Source organism: Megalobrama amblycephala, linkage group LG12 (genome assembly GCF_018812025.1).
Source record: "Megalobrama amblycephala isolate DHTTF-2021 linkage group LG12, ASM1881202v1, whole genome shotgun sequence".
Lineage (NCBI taxonomy): Eukaryota > Metazoa > Chordata > Actinopteri > Cypriniformes > Xenocyprididae > Megalobrama > Megalobrama amblycephala.
Window position 1 is genome coordinate 27,015,945 of NC_063055.1, and position 21,237 is coordinate 27,037,181.

At 37.8% G+C, this 21,237-nt stretch overlaps 1 protein-coding gene across 3 annotated transcripts; it reads right to left on the reverse strand.

The window, feature by feature from the left end:
• Positions 1 to 1,254: 1,254 nt before the first annotated feature.
• On the reverse strand, positions 1,255 to 17,537 carry LOC125280388 (HLA class I histocompatibility antigen, C alpha chain-like). Of its 3 annotated transcripts, XM_048210901.1 has the most exons (8): positions 17,432 to 17,537; positions 17,237 to 17,281; positions 9,257 to 9,327; positions 7,126 to 7,377; positions 6,648 to 6,923; positions 6,170 to 6,460; positions 5,788 to 5,913; positions 1,255 to 2,063 (listed from the first exon to the last, which is right to left on the reverse strand). In XM_048210901.1, exons 4-8 carry the CDS (start codon positions 7,361 to 7,363, stop codon positions 1,957 to 1,959), a joined length of 1,038 nt encoding a protein of 345 aa, XP_048066858.1. In that variant the 5' UTR covers positions 7,364 to 7,377; positions 9,257 to 9,327; positions 17,237 to 17,281; positions 17,432 to 17,537; the 3' UTR covers positions 1,255 to 1,956. The 3 variants fall into 3 exon arrangements, with proteins under 3 accessions (XP_048066858.1, XP_048066856.1, XP_048066857.1); XM_048210899.1 differs by lacking the exons at positions 17,237 to 17,281; positions 17,432 to 17,537 and adding an exon at positions 12,437 to 12,779; XM_048210900.1 differs by lacking the exons at positions 9,257 to 9,327; positions 17,237 to 17,281; positions 17,432 to 17,537 and adding an exon at positions 12,437 to 12,778.
• Between the last annotated feature and the right edge of the window lie 3,700 nt (positions 17,538 to 21,237).

Below are 21,237 nucleotides of genomic sequence, written 5' to 3' on the forward strand. Positions count from 1 at the left end.
ATAGATTTTTTTAAATTCATTTTTTTAACTGCCTATTTTGGGGCATAATTAGAAAGGAGCCGATTCAGGGTGTGTGGCCCTTTAAATCTGGTGCTCCACGCCCCAAGAGCTCGCGCTTGCCTTAAACAACATAAAAAAAGTTCAAACAGCTAATATAACCCTCAAAATGGATCTTTACAAAGTGTTCGTCATGCAGCATGTCTAATCGCGTAAGTACAGTGTTTATTTTGATGTTTACATTGATTCTGAATGAGTTTGAGGATATGCTCCGTGGCTAGCGGCTAATGCTACACTGTTGGAGAGATTTATAAAGAATGAAGTTGTGTTTATGCATTATACAGACTGCAAGTGTTTAAAAATGAAAATAGCGACGGCTCTTGTCTCCGTGAATACAGTAAGAAACGATGGTAACTTTAACCACATTTAACAGTACATTAGCAACATGCTAACGAATAATTTAGAAAGACAATTTACAAATATCACTAAAAATATCATGTTATCATGAATCATGTCAGTTATTATTGCTCCATCTGCCATTTTTTGCTATTGTCCTTGCTTGCTTACCTATAGTCTGATGATTCAGCTCTGCACAGATCCAGACGTTCTGCCCTTGTCTAATGCCTTTCATAATGTTGGGAACATGGGCTGGCATATGCAAATATTGGGGGCGTACACCCCGACTGTTACGTAACAGTCGGTGTTATGTTGAGATTCGCCTGTTCTTCGGAGGTCTTATATAAATGAGATTTATATAAGAAGGAGGAAACAATGGAGTTTGAGACTCACTGTATGTCATTTCCATGTACTGAACTCTTGTTATTTAACTATGCCTAGGTAAATTCAATTTTTGAATCTAGGGCACCTTTAAGAAGAAAAATCATTTATTGAAATAAAGGATTTATAAGTAATAATGACAACACAACTGTGATTTGAAGATAAAAGAAAAAAAAGCTGTTTATGAAGTACAGCTGTCATAAAGAGATATCTTGGAGGAAGAAACATGTTCAATAACATGTTTGTGTGTAACCAAGTGAAAAGAAGTTAGCTGTTTATGAAGTACAGCTGTTATGAGAGATATATAGATAACTTGTTTATGGGTAAACAGTGAAATAATTATGAGAGATAATTTTCATGAAAAACAACTGTAAAAGAGACATTGGAGGAAAATACATGTTTGATAACTTGTTTGTAAAGCAGTAAAAAAAAATGCATGATAATTTGTATATGATAACTGATGAAAACAAGACAAATGGGTTTTTATAAAGCTGTTTAATAAGATAATAGCTTATTTTATATAGACAGAAGAGGGGAATTCCCAAGAAGATGACATCAAGTGGTCAGATAGTCTATAAAAGGCTGGAACATCAAGAGAACAGGAGGGGCCTTCGCACCTGAGGCTGCCTCTCCGACACCAGAACCAATGCTGATGATGCCTCCATCGCTGATATTGCCTTGACTGAAGAACTTTTTAATACTTATACTTTATTTAATTACTTGTATAGAATGTTAGTAGAATATATGTAATGCTAGTAATATTAATGTAATAAATAAATGAACTTTACTTTATAATTAACTTTATAATTAAACTTGGCCTCATGTGGCATTGATCTAAGTCGTTAAGCCTGAACAGACCATGGAGAAGTCTTCTGTCTGATTGTAAGTATTTTAAAATGCTTATAATTTAGGTCAGATTTGACTTTCTTACCTAACCTGAGAATAATAAAAATAAGGTAAAGGTGCTTATGCATCACAAAACAGTCTTTAGTAGCTTTCTGGCCATTGAAAGTGTTAATTGTCTTGCTGGCAATGCAGGCCTCACTGAGCCATCGGATTTTATGAAAAATATCTTAATTTTGTTGCGAAGATGAACGAATGAGGGTGAGTAATTAATGACAGAATTTTCATTTTGGGTGAACTAACCCTTTAATGTTTCTGTGCACTAGAGGGCACTCTAGTTCACTTCCTTGTATGTTGTGTTGAAGTAAGCAAGGTGGTGTTTAGATTATTGAGGGCCCTAAGCAAATCTCCAGGAAGGGGCCCCGCGAACGTCCCAGGTCCTCGTCCTGAATATAAGTGACACAGTGAAACCAGAATAAACACAGAGGAACACTACAGAAACATAACACTACATACTGTGATCTCTGAAAGCATCTAAAAGAACTGATGTTTGGTGTTTTTTCTACAACCCGAATTCCAGAAATGTTGGAACGTTTTTTTTTTTTTTATTTGAATAAAATGAAAACTAAAAGACTCATTTCATGTCAGAAATCACATGAGCCAATATTTTATTTACAATAGAACATAGATAACATAACAAATGTTTAAACTGAGAAATTTTACAATTTTATGCGCAAAATGAGCTTGGTGTTGGAATTTGGTCCCATTCTTGCCTGATATAGGTTTTCAGCTGCTGAAGAGTTGGTGGTGGTCTTTGATGTATTTTTCTCCATAGGTGAAAGATCTGGACTGCAGGCAGGCCAATTCAGCACCCGGACTCGAAGCCGTGCTGTTGTAATAGCTGCAGTATGTGGTTTTGCATTGTTCTGCTGAAATACACAAGGCCTTCCCTGAAATAGACGTCGTCTGGAGGGGAGCATATGTTCCTCTAAAACCTTAATATACCTTTCAGCATTCATAGTGCCTTCTAAAACATGCAAGCTGCCCATACTCTATGCACATGTGCACCCCCATACCATCACAGATGCTGGCTTTTGAACTGAACACTGATAACATGCTGGAAGGTCTCCCTCCTCTTTAGCCCGGAGGACACAGCATCCGTGATTTCCAACAAGAATGTCAAATTTGGACTCGTCTGACCATAGAACACTTTTCCACTTTGAAACAGTCCATTTTTAAATGAGCCTTGGCCCACAGGACACAATGGCACTTCTTGACCATGTTCACATATGGCTTCATTTTTGCATGATAGAGCTTTAGTTGGCATCTGCAGATGGCACAGCAGATTGTGTTTACCGACAGTGGTTTCTAGAAGGATTCCTGGGCCCATTTAGTAATGTCACTGACACAATCATGCCGATGAGTGATGCAGTGTCTTCTGAGGGCCCGGAGACCATGGGCATCCAATAAAGGTCTTTGGCCTTGTCCCTTACACACAGAGATTTCTCCAGTTTCTCTGAATCTTTCTCTCAATCTACATGTATATATGTGTGTTTTAAATGTTAAAAAAATAATTAATATATCACAGAGATGTTTGTGGTGGGGTAAATTATGCCGCATTCCAGGCAACCCGTAACCCGTGTTTTTCCAACCTTCTACCCATGAAAGTGCACTGGAACAGCAGTCAAAGCCGTGACTTCCCACCCGCGAACTCGTACTAGATCGATGTACTCCCAGTTACGAGTTCTGACGTCACACAGCCCGCGAAACAACAATGGCAGCCAGCCACCACGGATGCGGTGTTTATGCAAGTGCACGGTAAAATAAAAGGTATAACAGCTTCTCTTGCCTTATGTGCCATTTTCCACCTCTGTTTCCCTCAAATAAGCAAGGAGTGCACCTTTAGCGATAGAAATAATTGTTAATGAGCATAAGCCCCGTACGGTCCGCCATGTTGGTTTGTTTACACTTTTACGTAGTTTGGCGTGATTTTCCTGGAACCCTACAAAGTCGTGAGTCGTGACTTAAGCCGAGTTCAGACTGCACGATTTTAGCCCCGATTTTGGCTCGCCGACAGGTTTTGAGAAATCGCCGACAAACGGCCGAAATCACAAGCAAATCGGTGCTCGTTCACGCGAGTGACAATCACGCAGTGTGAATGAGCAAAGACGCGATCTGAGAGAATCGCAGACGAGTCGCCGACGCCCATGAGATATTTGGCATGCTAAATATCTGGACCTGTCGGCGATTCAAAATCCTGCTGTGTGAAAAGTGTTCTGACTGAAAACTACATCGGCGATGACCGACAGCCAATGAGAGAGCAAGATACAGAGCAGCGGGGAGTTCGGGGAGGAGTTATAGACCAAAATATCAGCAAGCATGGCTTTGTTTCAGATAAACATTACAATTCTATCAAACAAAAACAAAGCTCAAACATTTGCTTGACCATCCGCAACAGCAGCACATCGAAAAGTTATGTATTTAGCTCCAACTGTCGTTGCAGAACACACAATCCTTGTTCTTCACGTCTCCCCAAACAAATCCTCCTCCATCTTCTTTTCTTTATGTTGTTTTCGATGCAAATCAGCGCACAGGCAATTCGTATTTCAAGCTTCTTGCGGGCTGCTATTTTTAATAATAATCCCACCGTGTGTCTCAATAAGCTCCCTAGTTCAGTAGTCAGGGCACTGATCAGGGTATCAGCCACATTCACTTTCATTATATACTGATTCACGATCTAGGGAGCTAGGGAGCTGATTGAGATGCAGGGCCAGTCTCACGTGAGAACTCCGGTCTTGAACGCGTGATATCGCGTTGTTTCCTTGTCATGTATCGCGTGTGTTTGGTTGTGAAACGTAGTTTGCGTGCCAGACAGAGTTGTCGGCGATTCTTTCGCCGATCCATCGTGCAGTTTGAACACAGCAGCGACTGAGTGCTGGCCAAGATAGTCATGCAGTGTGAAAAGAACAGTGACCCGACTACTTTGAAAATCGTGCAGTCTGAACTCGGCATTACGGGCTCAAAAACCTGCCTGGAATGCAGCATTAAACGCGATATGCGGTGACGTCATAATCGTGTTGCATTGTGGGTTATGGAGCTGCCTGAAGTGTACATATGAAGTAGACTCGCTCCCTCGGTTAGGTTAAAATCAAGGGAGCGAGGGTCTGTCCCATAGACTGTAAGGTCTGTCCATATCATAGACTGTAAAAAAATATAAACTTCCCTCGTCCACTTCAGGAAGTGGAACGCACTTCAAAATGGTGGCAGGGATTCCCCCGAGGGGAAGTGTTTAGGGAAGTTTGTGAGTGCGTGTCTAAAACTGGAGTGGAACGCAGCCAAAAATGCATCTTTTTTAGCTTTTTGTTTAAAATGTTTTCTTTTTTTTTTACTGAAACTTGCCCACATTTAAGTGTTGATAAAAAAGGATTCATGAAGCTAGAATAAAATGTTTTTAAAATGGAAAGAGTTAAAGTACAGTTAAATGTTTTTCAAGTCTAAAAAATAAATTACTAAATAGGAACATAGTACTTAATGTGCAAAAATAATATATAAAAAGTAAACTATAAGTGTGTCATGTTCACTTAAAGAAAACTTATAAATATTCTTGCCCTAAACTAGTAGTTTCCTGAGAGTATATTTCGTATACTCTCATATATGTACGTGTACGTGTACTTTCATATACTAAAAATGTATTAATAGTATTAAAATATAAAAATTCTAGTATACTTGGTATTACAGATGCAGTACAAATGAGAAACGTAGCTGTGAACTAATTGTGTATTTAAAGTTTACTACTTTTACACTTTTTATACTTCAATTGGGCCAATTTAGTCCCATATTAAAATAGTACACTTACAAGTTAAAGTTACAAGTTACAAGTTATAGTTACTACATAAAGTATACTTAAAAATATACTTGGACATTACTTAAGTATACTTGATACTTGAAGTATACTTCTTTTTCATAAGGGTGAGCTCATTTTTTGGATAACCGTTTCTCAGTTTAAACATTTGTTATGTTATCTGTGTTCTATTGTGAATAAAATAGTGTGATTTGAAAGTCTTTTATTTTTTATTTTTTATTCAAATTTAAAAAACGTCCCAACATTTCCGGAATTCGGGTTGTAATTGAGCATTAGATAAAATGAACTGGACTGTACAGAACAATTACCAGCAGCTCGTCTTTTCCTCCTCCATATAATGAGTGCAGTTATGATGAGAGCAGCCACACACATTAACACCAGCACACTGATAACTACAGACAGACTGAAGGATCCTGGGTCAGATTCAGCCACATCTGAAACGGGTGGGATACAGTGAGATAAACAACAGGAAAATTAATTTGTAAGCTACAGACATTTATTGGAATTATTTACATTTAAGTTAGTGAAAAATGTTATTCCATTGTAATCTAGTATTGTTGCTTTCTCTGAAAGATGCTGTACACAAAATGTCATTGTCTTTTGCACAGTGGCAATAAAGTATCTTGAATCTAATGTCTACTTTGTTATTCAGTAGTTTGTTTGTTCATGTGATTGTCAGTTTTTCTTTACCAAATGTAATGTCCAGTTTGTTGTCCAGATTGAGGTGTTTCATTGTACAGTTGTATTTGTGTCTTTCACGTAGTTCTTCTGCGCTGATCACCAAACTCTTCCTCATCTGGTAAGTTCTGTCTCCGTTGGGAAGAATCTCTCCTCCTGTGATCTGATCATCATCCACAGGCTGATCATCTCTGAACAGAGTCAGGTTAATGTGACGGGGGTAAAAACCAGTGGCCAGACAGCTGATCTGAAGCCCTTGAGAGTCTGGGAGTGTCTTCTTCAAGAGTCTGACTCTGGGTTTCACTACAGAGAAGGACGAGAAGACTTCCTGTTGTTAAACTGTTGCATCAGTTATTTATTTATGGTTCTCATGTTTCATAAAACGATTAGAAGCACATGCATTTTCTGTCAGCACAGCTGTTTTGGTCATATTTGTTGATTATGCTCTTTTCTATCTTTGTACTGAAATGAATCAGGTTGATTCTCTCACCTTTTCTCATCACATTGTTCTTTTCCATATGCAGGTACCTTCGCAAAACTTTAAAGCAAATTGGATGATAAATATTTTCATGTATAAACTTTAATTTAAGCAGTTTCACTTGGTTCCATGGTATCCATGACTTTTTCATCTGGATATCGTTTTTTTCCAGGTCATATGTGAACTCCATTATATTTTGTCTATCAAAAGCATTCCAGATATGAAGTGGACCTGGTTTACCATCATTCAACAGTTCACATCCAGAAAGACTCTGAAGAACATGTAAACCTTTAAATAAAGGAAAAATGTATGTTTTATTACATTGTCTTTACTGACATAATATAAAACGTAGTGAACTTAAAATAAAAATACTGGACTTACATTTAATCTTTTAATCTTACATTAAAAGCTTTAATAAAATAATAAAAACACAGAAGCTACATCTGTTATTACGTGATTTTAATAGTGATTTGTAGGATATAGTTCTCACCATCTGTGATATTTAAGTGTTTCTTAACGGAAAAATTTTCCATCTCATTATACATGTCTTGAAATATAAAACCAGCATCACTTTGCTCTTCATCATAGTATTTTGAATCACTGTTAGTGCGATAGACAGCTTTCCATGTGTTTGAGTCATAATACATTATTTCCAGATCATCCAACATCAGCACAACACTGAACTCTGGAAATGGTGTCTGTCCAACTATATATGTTACCAAAGCCATCAGTGAGTGAGAACCTGTGGATACACAAGGAAGAGAAAATAATATTAGTACAGTGTCAAATTGAACCATAACATATGACTATACATTCCAGACTTACTTCCTCTGGCATTATAACTGAATATACATATGATAAATATTACATCACATATTTTTAAATTGCAAAGCTAATCAGATAAGTTGTCATCCATTAAATTATATGAGAAGTAAGGTCCACCTGTTAAGAACCGTGTACTGAATCATGTACTTGATGTGAAACAGTGACACAGAAATCAAGAGATTGAGAGAAAAGATTTGGATGGTTGTTGCAGCATTTTCAACCATGCTGATAAAGGGTGAAATAATATAGACAGTAAATAACAGGCAATGTTGAAGCAGAGACCAGCTAATTTGAGTCCAGGCCTGAGACTTAAGTAGGTTTATGACAAGACCATGATACTAAAACGCTGTTAACTATATTTTTAAAAAGCAGCAGGTGGCCATTGTACAATTTTACAATTAACATAAAAAACATGAAAAGATATTTCATACATATTTACAATTGTTCACCAAACTGACACATTATTTATAATGTCTTTTCTCCAAAGAAAAGGAGAAATATTGAGTTGGGAAGTAGAGCAGCTCAGGTTTATAAAGACGACATTTTGGAAAAACATCTGAGTGGTTGTTTATGTTGTTTAACTTTAAATAATAAATTACAATGAAATACCAATAAATGATAAATTGCCATCCTACTGTAAAAAACTGTTAGGTAAACATCACAATAAGGGAATAAACTCATCCACTTGACAGCTTCCTGCTTGTGCGTAGAAACCAATTTATAGGTTTAGGTACAAACACTCAAAACCATTTGTTACCATCAACATCAAGTGTTTCTTTTAATGAAATAAAAGTTAGTATCCACCTAATTTTTAAGAGCGGGCACGACCATTTGTAAAGTTTTATTTTTATTAACTGTAACAGCACATTTTGCTGTTTGACATTGCAAACTGTTATTTCTTATATGTAGTGTTGTAAATTAACACACTGTTTGTAGCACAAAATAATAGTTTTACCGTTTAATGCACTACTGTTCTTCTAGGCCAGGGGTGTCAAACATTTTAGGTTGAGGGCCAGATTGGAAAAAAATGAACCATGCGGACCAAATTACCTTTTTTTTTTAAACCTTAGTCAGCTGATAGTTGCATTAATATTAACCATATAAACAACAAATTAATTTGCAAGAAAACTAGTACCCTGCTCTTTAAAACTGTAGCCTATTTGTTTTTACACCGAAGAGACTATTAGATTTTTTAAATAATGATTTAATATTTTTTATTAGTGATGCACCTATTTTGATTTTTCATGGCCAATTCCACTTTTTTTTTAGAAGCAAATTGAGAGGTTCCGATATTGGTTGCAGATTTATTAAGCAAATTTGTTGTTTATTTGATCACAGGCCAAACTGGCCTCAAACAAAAAATGTGTAGTTCTTTGATATTAGAGGCAAACACTGCATTTATCACAATCCCAACAAAGATGTTATGCACATAAGCATGGGCAGTTTTTTTTTTTTTTTTTTAAATATAAAATTATTCTATAATTTACGCAGTGCTACTACTACTAAAGCTACTTGTCAGGGATCTGAGGGAGGACTCAAACGCAGGATGAATGTTACAGGTTTATTGAGAAGACAAGATGCTAGACAAGATATTGAGAGAGGAAGTGAACACAGTCCAAACAGTAGGAAGGGAATGAGAAACGATGACAGGCAGGCTGAGAGAGCGACCGCTGAGTCCAACCCAGGTTGGCAGGAGGTTGGAGAGCAGAGACGGTATGGCAGTGCAAGACAGGAGAGAAACAGCATAGCTCAGGCAGGAACACACTGTTTGAGGAGATAGTCCCTCATGGACTCACAGGCACTGCACAGGTCCGGCTGCTTGGTAGGACAGGAGAGCGGCCAGGGAAGCTCAGCCTGCTGGACAGGACTGGGAGACACAGTACCAGGATTTGACAAGACAGGAGGTTAGATAGTTGGTTAGGAACAAGGCATGACTACAATGACAAATGGATACAAGAAACTCCTACAAAAATACTATAAGCTTTAATGAACAAAAGACTACACAGCAGTACAAGGTTTAACGAACTGGCAAAGATAAGAGGGAAAGAGGGCACAATATAAAGGGAGCAAAGAACATGAGGAACAGGTGACAACACTCAGACTAACGAGGACTCAACAAGAAAGGGAGCAGGGAACACAAGGGACAGGTGAGCATACTAATACAAACGAGGACTGAACAACGATTAAACAAGAGGGTGTGGTGACAGCAAACAAGGAGGTGGGAACAGAGGAGCACATGGCAAACACAAACACAGACAGAGCCATGTGCTCACACACAACACAAACAAAGACAACACAGACAAGGCTGCCAGGGCAGAACCCTGACACTACTACTTTATACGGTGATAAGAGGAAGAGCCATCAAAACTTTTCTGAAGACACTTGGTTCCCTTCAGAGATACATTCATATCATCCCCAATTCAATATTTATATTATTCTTCCTATATTTCGCGAAAAGTGAGCTTGTGCATACTAGGCTACTGTATTTTCTCTGTTGGCACGTCTGTTCTCCTCTTTGTGTCCTTATTTATCTTGTGCCTGTGTTAATGTCCTGTTTAAACAAGTTAAGGCACTCTCTCAACTCCTCAATGTCAATTTCTTTATCACACACATTCTGAAAGTTTTGGTCTATTTTTATGGTATCGCTCACCAAACTATTTAAAAAGCATCAATGTTGGAAGTAGCTGATGTAGAAGAATACAAATTACTAAAAAACTGAGCCACATATTTTGAAGTAACTGAAGAATTATCTACTAATTTGTTGTTAATCATTAATTTTGAGATCAAGGCAAAGTCACTGTTTCTTTTTTTGAGGCCAATGTTTGATTTTTACTTGGTGTATTTGGACAACAAGAATCACAAATTCCTCAGTTTTTTACTTTACAGGCATGCGAGTGAGTATCATTAAAGTTTCTCTTCTCTTTCGTAGTGTTACTCTCCATCTCTGCGCCAAGATCCTCATCCATGTTTTTGAACTGTGCAGCGATTTTGGGATTTAAAATCCTTTTCGATGCTCCAGGGTCAATATTTGATTAAATTCAACAGTCAATAGCAACCTTTAGATAATAGTTAGCAACTTTATGAAATTTATATAATCATTTGTGAGAAAAACCTGATTTGTTTCTCATCTTAGAGAATCACGACCATCCACGGCACCATCTTGGAGCTCCCCCTTGCACGCGGATACTGTTCGGTGTGCTAGCGGTGCAGAAATGTTCCCTCACAAGGATAGTTTTCTAACCGCGGATACTGTTCTGTGCGCTTATGAGGTGGTTCCCCGGACAGAGATTAAGCCTAGTCCTAGAATAAAATGGCCCTTTAAACCAGATTAACAGAAATCTGCTTTCTCTGACATGGTTTAAAATAGTCCTAGTCTAGAGTTTAATAAACTGATTTCCTGGAGGAAGACTAGAGCTACTCCAGGACTAAACTGAGGCTTAAATTAAACCTACCAGGAGGCAGGTTTAACTTCAGATAACATTGTTTCAAAGAAGACACATGATTACTGTGAGATATATATATCTGTTCACTTTATTTAAACAATTTATTTTGATTTAACACCATTGTTTCTGGTTCAAATGTGATTGCTTCATGTTAAATTGACTTGAAATGGTTACTAAACTCACTTGATGTTTTCATTTTGAAATAACATGTTCCAGTAAAGTAACCTAATCAAACAGGACTTTCACTTCCCATCAGCACCAGGCTGAATTGGGAGAGTAAATGTTGAAATAGTGTTATTTTATGCATTTTTTTTTTTTTTTTGAAAGATGACAATATGGAGATACTTCTTACTATTTAATGTTCTATTATGTAAAAGTTTTTGTTATGTTACTGTTTTTTGGAGATTACCGTTGTGGTGAAGTGTTGAGCTTGTGCTTGGGTTGAGGACCCGCTAACAAAAATTGCCTTTTTTATATAGTGAAGCAACCACTATAATATTGCTTTGGATCAAACCAGCCCATTTTTACCAAATCAGTTTCTATCAAACCAAACCATTTCTAGACTGCCAACAGCGATTATCACATGTGTAAATAGTTACATTTAGTTTGTTGATATGTAAAGGACAAAACAAAAGCATTAATAATCATATACATATATATACAAACATATTTCCAGGCATTTTTTTTTTCCCCAACAGCTGATGTATTTTGCTTGCTTTAAAAGAACTCTCTTGTTTAGTAAAGCTTTTTTATTATTATTGCAGTCTTCTTCTGTTGCCATTGTTTTCCTTGGATTTGCTTCTCAGTTCCATGCAATTTTAAGCTTTTCTTGGTTCATTCCATGTTTTCTAGGCAACTTCTCTCATGCTAATTCAGATTAGCACAGTTGGTTTTAAATTAAAGGTGCTCTAAGTGATGTCACACATTTTTAGGCCAAAACATTTTTTGTCACATATAGCAAACATCTCCTCACTATCCGCTAGCTGCCTGTCCCCTGAACACACTGTAAAAAACGCGGTCTCTGTAGTTGCCACAAGCTCCGAAAACGGCAATAAAAATAAACTGGTGCAGCCTGGACCACGAATCATAATAAACATGCTCCAGCCAATAACCGACAAGAATGATTTTAAATGCGCGTTCATGACTGTTTCGGGAAGCACGGAGGGGAGGGGGAGGAGGAGGAGGAGGGAGGGTCTAGATAGCCTCTGTTTTGTTTGACAACTTCGAACGTTAACAGGAAGTTACATCCACCCAGGATCACTTAGAGCACCTTTAATCTAGTTTATTTTAATTCAGGACTCCATAGTCCAGGTTTTAGTAATCTTTACTTAATCTGTGTTTCAGAAAGCCATTTTTTAAGCCATGATTAACTATTCTAGATTAAGGCCTATCCTGTCTTAATTTAAACCCTGTCCGGGAAACCGCCCCAGAATCATGTGCGCGAGATTTGAGACTATTTAACTGCCATAGAATCCCCACACAATCACAGAAAATAGCTTACTTCCACGTTGCAAGATAAGGTCAATAACTTACCTGCATTGACGACTGTCAAGCATGACAGCAGATACGCAAGCATGAGCATTCTCTAAATTAATGAATCCAGGCGTTATGGATCTCTGTAAAAAATTGTCCCTTCAAATCTCCGTCCCTTCTTAACACGATCACAAGTCGATGCAAAATTGGTCTTCAGACACACAGGTGATGTGTTGCCTTCTTAATGTTCTTTGGTTGTGATCGTCTATTGTAACTTAGCTGGCGTAAAAAGAAAGACAGTGGCATTTTATTCCTCCTGTGTTACAATGTATTTTGCCTGGTCCTCTATCCTTTTCTCTTGTTCCTTTTTTACTTTCACTTCTCTTTGGATACCTGACGCGCATGCGTCTGCTGTAATGAAGTTGTGAAAATGATTTATGAACCTTAGAGTTGTGTCATATAACTCGCGTAGGTTGCGCTTAGGTCGGAGTGTTGGTGAAGCGCAACGCATTGTTATTGACAAGCTACTGGAGATGGAGAATGCGGACATTGTACTGTAGTAACCTATACTAGATGGTTTTATTTTTTTATTTTTTTTTTTTATCAAAACAAGATTGAGATAAACTTAACTGTGAATGTAGGAGAATCCACAGCAGATTTAAGTATGGGAACATTGTGTGGCAGAATACCTGCATCTTTCCATGCATCAAAATGCAATGTCATTCTCTGAAGAAATATTAAAATTTTAAATGTAATGGTATGTATAGTACAGAATAGTAGAATAACAAAACACAGATCACCTTGGATCAACAAGAAAAAGCAGGAGATAATATTCTTTAAAAAAAAATTAAGATTTCAGGCCAAACTGGTGAATTTTTATATTCCATACTGTACAGTATCTGTTATCATTGTGTACCTACCTAGATTAAAAGTCAAGTCACCTTTATTTTAAACAGCACTTGACTTAATTCAATACAGATTGTTTCAAAGAAGCTTTAAAGAGATAAACAGGAAAATAATGATTCAATAATGCAACCAGAATTAAATTCTGCTCTTGTAAAGGAGCTCTAAAAAGACAATATTAAACTGTCATTGTATCTGTTAGTTTTCTTCTTCTTCTCCTTCTTCTTCCTCCCCAATGGGAGTCTATGGCAGCCCTATCAACGGAACATGATGAAATTTTGCACAGTTGTAGAGATGCTCATGAATAGTGATTGGACCAAATTTGGAGTCTCTAGAACCACCAGTTCAAAAATTCACTCTTCTAAAGGTTATAACTTTTGAACCATTAGAAAAATAAATCTTAGTACATCTGATTCGTCTTTCATGCTGATGCTATTCAACATCTTAAATTAAGTCTCCGCCCAATACAGTAGTGGCCATTTTGAAAAGTACAGTATTCAGTTTTTTCACTACTCAAAGTTTGTCCTATTTTGTCTAAACTTCGATCAGTTGATCTTTGGACTAAGCTGCACAGAAATGACTGAACAGATTTTTTTTTATTCATCTTTGTTCAAAAGTTAAGATGTCAAGAAGTTAACGAGGTCGACCCAAAATTGGTTTAGAGGATGTATCTCGGCCAAACTTTGAGCAATCGAAACAAAAATTGGTACGCTTCATCTGAACCATGATCAGAGGGTCCATGCCAAATTTGAGAACAGCGGCACCTACAGGTCATGAGATCTGAAGAATGTCTATTTTGGCCAATAACTTTTGAACAGTTTGTCAGAAAATCAAAATCTTGGTGTCTATGGATTCCTTGTGTCTTGGATCCTCGTGAAGGATTTCATGCTGAATCAGAGGATACCGATTCTGTCAATATCGGATGAACCAGGTGTCCACTATGTTGAATTTTGTCATAAATTGCAATATCTTTTAAACGATTTGATATATCTTCACAAAAATTGGTACGTATCATCATCAGAATATCCTGAATGTACCTCTTAGCGTTCCAGAGATATATAACGATTTTTGCACAAACGCTTATAACTTTTGAAAACATTGTCCGAAATTTGTATGCTTTATGTCATTTTATTCCCTGGCTAATGCAAATTCCGACGATGTGTCATTTGTCACTTTCCTTAAATTCACCTGTCTGCCATATTGAAGTAAATGAAAAACAGTTTTTTCGCTACTCCTCCTGCAAATGTTGTCAAATTTTGTCCAAAATCTGCTCAGATGATCTTTGGACCGAGCCACACAGAAATGACTGCACTGATTTTTGATATTCGCTACCATTCCCGAGATATTCATCTACGAATGTGACCTTGCTTGTGTTTGTTGTCTTATGTTAGTTAGCTTAGCATGCTAATCAGGTGAATTTCTTTCTAATGTGGCTCTTCAGCTATTAGGTTAACCATAAGCTTCATTAGCATGAAGTTAGCTTAGCATGCTAATATGGTTAACATGTTAAAGGGGTGATGAACTGAGAAATCAAATTTTCCTTGAGTTTTTGACATATAAGAGGTCATCATACTTTAAGAATATACTGTAAGTTTTAGAGCTGAAAACTTCCTTGTTAGTACAATAAAAGCTTTTATTGACACCAGACCCAGCAAACGACAGGATTTACAAAGTGGGGATCTATGACGTCAAAGGGCAGCAAGCACCGCCTCGGACGCCTTGCGCGTGACATGCAATAGAATAGGTAGCCTAAGTAACATAGGCCTACGTGGTGCTAAACCGGATCAAGCTACCAAGCAATAAACATGCCATTGAGGATCACAAAATATTGTGCAGTGCCTGGACTCAACAGTAATGCAACAACATGTAAGTAACTGTGTTAATTCTAATGCCTGATCTGATATTAATGATTCGTGTACAGTCAGATGATCTTTGTCTGTGTCAGTAAATCAAACCCGTGACTAAATGTCAACTTGCGTTGTTTCTCTTAGTAGGATGAAAATAATCTGATATTTAACAGTGATTAAATTATATAAAGAAAGTAATCAAAGAAAGCTCCCTTTGCAATTGTTGGAGCAACATGCGCTGAAGCTGTCCGCGAGTTTATCAGTGATTGATGCGCAAAACTCCCGTTTTATTCGACAAATCCCTTAGTTATATCGCGTTTGCACTGTTAGTGAAGATGAAAGCATTTGTTAGTGTACAGAAATTGAGTTGCAATGATGAGATCACTTCTTTCATGCGCTCAACAACATGTCTGTGATCGGCTACACAGTGTTCATCTCTGCAACCTTTCATGCCATGATCTAAATATGCCATAGATCTAAATGTAATGCAACACTTTTCACAATTAGTTAACCTTGAGAGCTGTAAAAGTAAAAATGCGCTAAAAGAGAGAGTAATACTTGGCTATTTCAAATGGAAAGATGTTAGCCAATCACAGCAGTGGGCATTTACACTGAAGTCTCACAGCAGACACGCCCCTTAAAACAGAGCGTTCAAACCAGAGGGCTAAATCAGGGTAGGAAAAATGCCTTTTATTTATACATTCTGACAATTTTGGATGTAAAAAGCATACTAACATTATAAGTGCACCCCAGTAAACATTATAAAACAATAAAACAATGCAGTTCATGACACCTTTAAATAATGTTTTTTTTTTTTTTTTTTTTGCTTGTTTGTTCATTTTCACACTAAAAGTTCTCTTCAGCAGCTTGGGAACTCTGCATCCTCAGGTAGCTCAATGTGTAAAGCCAGATACCTGGGAAACACCTTACCCTAAGGTTGTGAGTTTGAATCCAGGATGGAGCAGTTTTATGAAATTGTGTGTTTTGATTCCTTTATTGCCTCTTGGATTAGAAATAATTTTTTTTTTTTTTTAATTCATGCTGTGTTCATTTTCATTTAATCTTCTGTACATACTGAATTCATACTGTACATGCTGTTTTTCATATTCGTTCAATTTCTGCTCCACATTGTGCCACAGCATGAGCTGCAGAATGATCTAAACTAAAGTTATTAAATATAACATTCAGTGCATTTTTACAAAAATTCTTCATTTTGAGTTCAGTTTCACATGAACTGCACTTCGGCATTTGTATGAATGTTCACCTACCCAATAGTGCAATGAGACGAGTAACAGACACCTGACCACAGAGGTTCTGGGTTTGAATCCTGTGTGGGGCAACTTTATACAATTGTGTGTAATGAGTCATTTTGATTCCTTTATTAATCTTTATTCTTCTTGGATTAGACACAAGTGTTTTTTGTTCATTCTGCGTTTCATTCTCATCTGAACTTCTGTTCATTTTGAGTTCATTCCCACCTGTGCTTCTGAACCAGCTGTTTTCCATGTACGTTCAATTTCTGCTATTTTTGCTCTTCCTGCTTCGCATTGCGCTACAGCCCCTTCTGGGGTTTGGCCCCGTATCACTGCTTGCAGCTATATTTCATTTCATTAAATCAGTTTAGTGTTGATTCACTTAGGTTCAATAACTATGTAAAGTACATCAATTATGAAATGAGTTCAATTCAGCTATAAAGCAGCTCTGCAGAAAACAGTGATGTCATCTTAGCTAAGTTGAGTTCTCATCCCATAGTGTCAGTGCAGTCAGTAATATCAGTAATATTGTTGAATATTAAGTGTCCCCAAATAAGCAAGCCAGAGGTGACAGTGTCAAGGAAAGCTAACTCCTTCAGGTGACAGAAATAGAGAGGAAAAAGAAAATCTTTGGAGAAGCCATACTCAGTCGGGGGGCTAGTTCTTCTCTGGCAAGCGAACGCAAACGGTTGAAAATATTAAATCCAGTTCTTTCTGCTTGAAGATCGGATTCGTCACGCTGGTATGGAGACCAAGCTGGTCAATAAACTTTTAGTTTCCTTTCTAGAAAGTATTTTAAATGAATCTTAAATGAACATGTTGATTATTCATATTACTTCATAAAACAGTGTACTTACATGGAGTAGAGGAGTATTTACACTGTGACATCCCAGGCCCTCGTCCTGAATAAGAGTGAAACCAGAATAAACACAGAGGAACACTACAGAAACATACTGTCAACTTTGAAAGAGTCTATAAAGGAACTGATGTTTAGTGTGTTTTTTCTAATTGAGCATTAGATAAAAATGAACTGGATTGTACAGAACATTTACCTGCAGCACATCTCTTCTTCCTCCATATGATGAGTGCAGGTATGATGAAAACAGCCACACACATTAACACCAGCACACTTATAACTACAGACAGAGTGGATGATCCTGGGTCACATTCAGCCACGCCTGAAACTGCGAAAAAACGGCAATATAAACATCAGGAAAATAAATTAAGCTACAGACAAATATCAGAATGATTTACACAAGTTAAAGATAGTAAAAAATGTTATTTAATATAAAATTGCAATCTAGTATTTTTGCTTTTGTTGAGAATTTCTATATACGAAATGTCATTTTCTTTAAAGGGGTGGTTCAATGCGATTTCACTTTTTTAACTTTAGTTAGTGTGTAATGTTGCTGCTTGAGCATAAACAGTATCTGCAAAGTTACAGCACTGAAAGATAAATGCAAATGGAGATATTGTCTTTTAAAGTTATGGCAGTTTAATGCCTACAAAAACGACCGGTTTGGACTACAACGAGCTTCTTCCCGGGTTGGTGACATCATAAACCCTGCAAATCACGCCCCCGGGAACACGCAACAAAGTGGGCAAGGCCATGTCGCACAGCATAATGGAAGCGGAAGAGTTGTCGGACACGAGCGGCACAACGCGTCAATAGACAATAGAACCCATTATAATCTGTGATATTTTCTACACTGGATGCGGCGCTGAAGACAGCTTCCAGAATCTACACGAGCTCAATGCTGGATTTGCACAAAGGCTTTTAATGAAAGATGAAGCAGTTCCCACTTTAAAAGCAGAAGCTGCTGTTTATCGCCCCAACCTGTAAGTACGTTTTATTGTTTGTACATGTCTTTTAAACATATAGTTCTGTTTCTATTTTTGGTTGCATCAAGGACATATACAAAGAGCAACTCGTTTTTGCTTCACTAGCCAGTTTTAAATTCTAGTGTATAACTGTTACTTCTCCAACAAACTTCTATGTTCATAGACAAACAGTTGTTCGTGCTGTTAATTAAACGCTACCTTTACAAAAATGCTACTACTCAGTATTCGGCTACAGTAAAGCTTTAATCAGGATAAAACTGTATATTGAAAGCTAACAAACAGCAGTGACAGCATATCTAAACACTTTGACACAAATATAAAATGAAATACCATCAATTTGATTTGGCTCAATTTGATACAGCAATACAATCGCCATTATTTACATTTCCATTGAAGCCCACGTAACCGGTAACAAATGGTAAGGGGCGTGGCGTTTCCAGACGCTTCAGCAAATCACGATGGCTCTGGATAGACTGGGCCTGCTAACCAATCTGAGCACATTGCGTATTTCGGAGGGAGCGGCTTCATAGAAGCAGGAAGTCAAACGAGCCGTTCGAATGACAATGGAAACAGAGGTGTAGAATAGGCCTACTCACTTTAAAATAATTTCTACTCCCAATTCGTTTTTTGAAATATAAACATTTAAATGGTGGCTGTCAACTTGACAAATTTATTCAAACATGCATTATATAGGCTATTGAAGAACATTAAAAATTATAATTAATATGTAATATGGTGCATTTAGCAAAATGCTCATCTCTATAGTTTTTCTAGCTGACTAACGAGTTTATGGTAACTTATGCTGCGTTCCAGGCAGGTTTTTGAGCCCGTAAGTCACGACTTTGTAGCGTTCCAGGAAAGTCACGCCAAACTGTGTAAAAGTGTAAACAAACCAACATGGCGGACGGGGCTTATGCTCATTTACAATTATTTCTATCACCAAAGGTGCTTATTCCTTGCTTATTTGAGGGAAACAGAGGGGGAAAACGGCGCATAAGGCAAGAGAAGCTGTTATACCTTTTATTTTACCATGCACTGGCATAAACACCGCATCCATAGGGGCTGGCATGGTTGTTTCGCGGGCTATGTGACATCAGAACCCGTAACTGGGAGTACGTCGATCTAGTACGAGTTCACGGGTGGGAAGTCACAGCTTTGACTGCTGTTCCAGTGCACTTTCACGGGTAGAAGATTGGAAAAACACGGGTTGCCTGGAACGCGGCATAAATATATTTGTTCTGAGGTAACGTTAAATGTGATGTTACGTGACCAGCTGTTTTTTTAACGTCTTTCCATGGTTGAAACACTGATTGCGCGAATACACGAGACATGATACAGATTTCGGTAAGTACAGTATCTTTTATCATACCTTCAGAAGTTCATTCATGTTTATTTCGCGCTGTAACCGGTATTAAAGCGGAGGAGAGAATCAGTTCATGTGCGCTTCAAGCTGCCGCTTCTCTTGAACTGATGAGGCACTACAGTCACAACCATGGTCATAACACATTAAAGAGCACCAAAACGGTATTTATGTTTTTTTTTTTTTTTTATTACATAGTAAAATGGGCAGAATTTGAAATATAAGACTTTGTTTCATGTCAAAAGCAACAAACCACAAATCTTATTGTGATTTATTGGATGGTTACGTATCCTCAAGATTTTTTAAGTGGGTATAAGGAAATCCTTAACCTTTATGGTTATACGGCGTATACCTGCGTATCACGTAGACTACACCACTGGACCAAACCGTTAGAGACTTGAAACTTTGAGAGCTGGTAGTACACAGAGTGTACAATTTCAGCAAGGCTCACCCCAATCGGCCTGACGGGGGCCCTACAGTGGTCAAAATTACGAAATGGCTCATAACTCCTGAACCATGCAGCCCTGGGTATACAGGTACTGGTCATATAATTAGAATATCATTCAGAATATCAAGTTGATTTATTTCACTAATTCAATTCAAAAAGTGAAACTTGTTTATTATATTCATTCATTTCACACAGACTGATATATTTCAAATGTTTATTTCTTTTAATTTTGATGATTATAACTGACAACTAAGGAAAATCCCAAATTCAGTATCTCAGAAAATTAGAATATTGTGAAAAGGTTCAATATTGAAGACACCTGGTGCCACACTCTAATCAGCTAATTAACTCAAAACACCTGCAAAGGCCTTTAAATGGTCTCTCACTCTAGTTCTGTAGGCAACACAATAATGGGGAAGACTGCTGACTTGACAGTTATCCAAAAGACGACCACTGACACCTTGCACAAGTAGGGCAAGACACGAAAGGTTATTGCAAAAGAGGCTGGCTGTTCACAGAGCTCTGTGTCCAAGCACATTAATAGAGAGGCGAAGGGAAGGAAAAGATGTGGTAGGAAAAAGTGTACAAGCAATAGGGATAACCGCACCCTGGAGAGGATTGTGAAACAAAACCCATTCAAAAATGTGGGGGAGATTCACAAAGAGTGGACTGAAGCTGGAATCAGTGCTTCAAGAACCACTACGCACAGACGTATGCAAGACGTGTTTCAGCTGTCGCATTCCTTGTGTCAAGCCACTCTTGAACAACAGACAGTGTCAGAAGCGTCTCGCCTGAGCTAAAGACAAAAAGGACTGGACTGCTGCTGAGTGGTCCAAAGTTTTGTTCTCTGATGAAAGTAAATTTTGCATTTCCTTTGAAAATCAGGGTCCTAGAGTCTGGAGGAAGAGAGGAGAGGCACACAATCCACGTTGCTTGAGGTCCAGTGTAAAGTTTCTACAGTCAGTGATGGTTTGGGGTGCCATGTCATCTGCTGGTGTTGGTCCACTGTGTTTTCTGAGGTCCAAAGTCAACGCAGCCGTATACCAGGAAGTTTTAGAGCACTTGATGCTTCCTGCTGCTGACCAACTTTATGGAGATGCAGATTTCATTTTCCAACAGGACTTGGCACCTGCACACAGTGCCAAAGCTACCAGTACCTGGTTTAAGGACCATGGTATCCCTGTTCTTAAAGGTGGTAAAGAGGATGT

What these genes read in the sequence shown, in the direction of transcription:
- LOC125280388 (XM_048210899.1), bottom strand. Translation starts at nt 12,459, where the DNA reads ATGCTTGACAGTCGTCAATGCAG. An exon ending in GCCGGACCTGTGCAGTGCCT is followed by an intron (nt 7,378 to 9,256) that starts GTGAGTCCATGA and finishes GTGTATCCACAG; the next exon opens with GTTCTCACTCACTGATGGCT. An exon ending in GAGGAAAAGACGAGCTGCTG is followed by an intron (nt 2,064 to 5,787) that starts GTAATTGTTCTG and finishes ACTTATATTCAG; the next exon opens with GACGAGGACCTGGGACGTTC.